The sequence below is a fragment of the Triticum aestivum genome, chromosome 5D (genome assembly GCF_018294505.1).
Source record: "Triticum aestivum cultivar Chinese Spring chromosome 5D, IWGSC CS RefSeq v2.1, whole genome shotgun sequence".
NCBI classification, from domain to species: Eukaryota; Viridiplantae; Streptophyta; class Magnoliopsida; order Poales; family Poaceae; genus Triticum; species Triticum aestivum.
In genome coordinates, this window is record NC_057808.1 from 326,881,727 (window position 1) to 326,885,827 (window position 4,101).

A 4,101-nucleotide genomic window follows, 5' to 3' on the forward strand; every position below is an offset into this window, starting at 1 on the left:
GGGTCTTACGCGACGGCGAGATATAGCGACACGACGGCGGCGCCGCAGCCCTAGTTGGAACGGGACAACCGACTGCCGGCGGTGGCACGGACCAAGCCACGACGGAGAGATGGCGGAAGGCGCTAGCTCCGGTCGTCGGGCTCCTGCAACTCCGGTAGGCGACGCCGACAATCGGAAGCGCAAGCTTGGGAGCCAGGGCGGACATCTCCGGCGGGCGGCGGCTCGTCGGTGCGGCCGACCAGCGCCGGTGAGCCCCTAGCGCCAGGAGGCAGCTATCAGCAGTAGACCACGGCCAGTGCCCCAACGACGACGAGGGGCACGCAACAACTAGTAAGTGAGCTACTGCCCATAATGTACTAGCTTTAGCTCTTTCTTTCTTTTTTGTTGCGATTCAATGAGCTTTATTGATCAATCATCTGAATTACAATCTTGCCGAAGAGTATCAGCAAGGAAAGGAGGGATGTAATTGAGCCATAAGCACCTATGCCTTTTTACACAAAGACGGGCTGCAGCATTTGCATCCCTCTCAATAGAAGCTCAAACGGAAACTAGAGAAATTCCCCACTAAATCCTGAACTTCCTGCAGAATGCTTCCTACTTCCCGTGATGTACTAGCTTTAGCTTTGCGGCATGCTTCCGCCTTTGACAAATAGTCATGTCTGTTTTGTCTGCCTCGCCGGCGATTGTTTTATCTGTTTCCTTATGAAATGAACCAAATGCTGGAACGAAGCAGATGTTGATTCTAACTATAGCAATGCGTTGTCAACACATTTGGTTTGGATAATCGTCGGTGCAGACTAATGGGTGACCAACTTTTAATCTGAATCGTTAAATCATTCCAGCTAAACACCGTGCAATAGCTGGTGCGTTTAACGAAATTTCTTTCAATGTAAACAGGTGAGATTTTTTCCAACTTAATGTGGTGTTTATTTTCGTCTGCGTTAAGATGGTGTGTGTAGAGTGTAGACTCGAGATGATTCGTTTCGTCCACGTGCAATTGTGCGTGATAAGCGAAGCATAGATGTAACTGAGTTGCCCCCTTCTCTCTAGTTTGACCAAATTTGTTGATAAAAAGAAAGCATTGCTGTTATGAGAACACTTGATGCCTTTATGTAAGAAGATATTAGTCCATCACACCCCCTCCTTGAACTAAAACTACGACACTTATTTTGAAACGGAGGGAGTACTGTTTATTTGTTGCACTTGAAACACAAAAAACTGCTACACTTTACAATAGCTTCTTTCAAACGCACACAACATTTTTTTGTATCTTATCTACTTATGCCTATTGGTTTGTAACATCAACAGAGTTGACACACAGGGCGGATAGCCCAAATCTTTGCATCAGCTCATATCAATGTGAATAGGCAGGATGGTTGTCTTCATCATCATATGACATAAGAGACTTCAGAACTTCGTCCATTGTCGGCCTCTTGCTTCTGTCTCCAAGGCATGAAACAGCTATTCTCACCATTGCAGTAGCCTGCTCTAGATCGAAATGCCCCTTCAATTTTGCATCCACAAGATCATTGATATTCTCGGTAGCCAGAATCTGTTTGGCCTCCTGGATAAAGTCTGGAAACCCCATTTGTCTTTCGTTGGCAATTATGCCACTTGAAACCCTAGTTCCAGTCACAATTTCCAGAAGCACAACCCCATAGCTGTAAACATCGACCTTCGCATTGATCGGCATATTCAGTGCCCATTCTGGTGCCATGTAGCCCATCGTGCCTCTCATTTGGGTGAAATTGAAGTTAGCGCTATCTCGCTTTGCAAGCTTGGCTAGTCCGAAGTCCGCTATTTTGGCATTGAAATCTCGACTTAGGAGTATGTTTTCTGGCTTCACGTCACAATGGACTATCCATTCAAGGCATTCATGATGAAGATAAGCAAGACCCCTTGCTGTGCCCAAGGCGATTTTGTACCTTTGGCTCCAACCGAGCAGACTTTCGGTACTTCTCTCACCAAAGAGGTACTTGTCCAGTGACTCATTCTCCACATACTCATATACCAATAATCTGTTTTTCCCTTCTGAGCAAAATCCCATCATCCTGACCAAATTTATGTGATTGATCCTTCCAATTAGAGTCACTTCCGCCCAGAATTCCTCTTCTCCCTGTTGAACATTTGTGAGTTTCTTTACTGCCACTATTTTCTTATCTTCAAGTACTCCTCTATAAACAATTCCAGCACCCCCTCTCCCAATCTCTTCTTTGAATTTTCCAGTTGCTTCACTCAATTCTCTGTATGTAAACCGCCTGAACTGGTTTCTTATCATCTTGTATCCATCCTCCATTGATTTGGGCATGTTACTCTTTCTGAAAAAAAGGCACCATCCTGTCACAATAACAAACAACTCTAGAGCTCCCAATATTGCAATAAAGACATATAAGTATATCCACTTTATGTTGTCCTTCTTCATTCCATACATATTTGCTGATCCTAGCATAATCTCCGAACCATTGGGTCTGCAGGTTAGGCTTTCTTGTTTGGAGATTGAGGATGCTGAACCGTTGAAACTCTTTGGTACTTTCATGTAGTTGTCTCCTGGGAAATATGGGTACACCTGACCGTTGTAGAGTATGTCTTTAGTGTAACACCAACCATCCCCACCCTTGTATGTGAAAGATATGCATGAGCTGCTGTTCAGGCAAATGCCCCTGCATGTTTTAAATGAGATGGATTGATTAGAGCCCAGATCAAAGCCATAGAAGTCTGCATGAGGTTGCTTAACAAATGTAAAGTCCTCATGTGGTTGATTGCTGCCAATTGTGAATGCTGGTTTGCATCCCTTGTTCCAATCTGTTGGATCAACCACCACATGTTCTGGAGGGCATCTACATTTAAGGCCCCCTGAGTAATCACAAAGCCCATTCTTACCACATAATCCGTGCACATAGCACATCTGTATTACCGCCTGCCCTGTGACCACCCAATTCCCTGTTGAGACATCCAAGCTGTACATTCTGAAATTGCCATCATGATCAATTGTGATCCTCCTCTTTATCCCAGAACCTGAATCTGAAGCCTCTATTTTAAACCCATCACTTGACACAAAATTACCCTCGTCATCAAGAAATGCTACCCTGGTGCTGTTATATCTATTGCGTCCATTTTCAAATGCATTGTAATCTGGACTTGGCCAGTAGATGCTTGTAATCTCTGGGCCATCATATAATAGGCGCAAGACATTGTCGTTGTCAAAATAGAGGTGATGGTAACCAGAGACTAACCTTGCGTCTTTCGTCAAGTTTTGCCAAGGGAGCAAGGTGTCTGTTGGTGAGTGAAAGCTCTGCCATACAGTATTATTACCAGAATCACTGATAACAAGGTTGCCAGTGTTGAGGAGGGAAACAATTGTGTGCTTGCCTGAAGATGTCTTGCTTTCCCAAACCATTGAGCCATTGTTATCTGTCAGGACCAGGTTTCCATCGTGTTTCAGAGATATCCTGGAGCCGTAAAGGTTCACTGGGGAGAAGTAGCCATTGACCGTGGAGTAGGGATTTGCCGTCCAGACAACCGTTTTCACGGTGGTGTACCAGATGGAGAAGGTGAAAGCATTTGTTCCAACTCGATGGAAGCCGCAAGAGAAGGTGGTATCTGGTGAGATGAGAAAGATTCTCTCACGATCTTCTGGTGTCATGTATGAGCCAGTGGTCATGATCTGCCATGGGGGAGCACAAGAGCAAAGCTGGAAGGAGAATGATAAAAGAAGGGCCAGAAAGAGCCGCGCAGCCATTTTTCTCCTCTCCGGGGAGCTCTACTTTGGGTATGGAGGTATAGAGACTAGAGAGTGGTAGGTAAGGTATCTTTAGGTTATATTTCAATGCCTTGCTGTAATTAGATGACGACGTGTATTACTCCCTCTGTCCCAAATACACGGCGTATAAATTAGGTCAAAAAGTCAATTATTTCTAAGTTTGGCCAGATATATAGAAGAAAATAGCAACAACTACAATATTGAATAAATACATTATGAAAATATATCTAATGGGGGATGTATTATATTTATTTGGTATCGTTTATCTTCATATTTTTGTATATATATACTTGGTCAGACTTAGAAAGCATTGGCTTTATGACTCAGTTTATACGTCATCT

General features: G+C 44.1%; 1 protein-coding gene and 1 long non-coding RNA gene across 2 annotated transcripts in view; one reads left to right on the forward strand and one right to left on the reverse strand.

Annotated features, from left to right (window-relative positions):
* The window catches only part of LOC123121500 (uncharacterized), a 6,980-nt gene continuing 2,879 nt past the window's right edge, over positions 1–4,101 (forward strand). Inside the window, exon 1 of the long non-coding RNA XR_006459765.1 lies at positions 1–330. This is a non-coding gene — a long non-coding RNA (uncharacterized lncRNA). The remainder of the gene's footprint in view (positions 331–4,101) is intronic.
* Positions 1,188–3,758, reverse strand: LOC123121499 (putative receptor protein kinase ZmPK1). Its single transcript, XM_044541501.1, has one exon. The coding sequence runs from the start codon at positions 3,737–3,739 to the stop codon at positions 1,355–1,357; it is 2,385 nt and encodes a 794-aa protein (XP_044397436.1). The 5' UTR covers positions 3,740–3,758; the 3' UTR covers positions 1,188–1,354.

Excerpts from the sequence above, each read along its gene's own strand:
- LOC123121499 (XM_044541501.1), bottom strand. The coding sequence starts at position 3,739 with ATGGCTGCGCGGCTCTTTCTGGCCCTTCTTTTATCATTCTCCTTCCAG.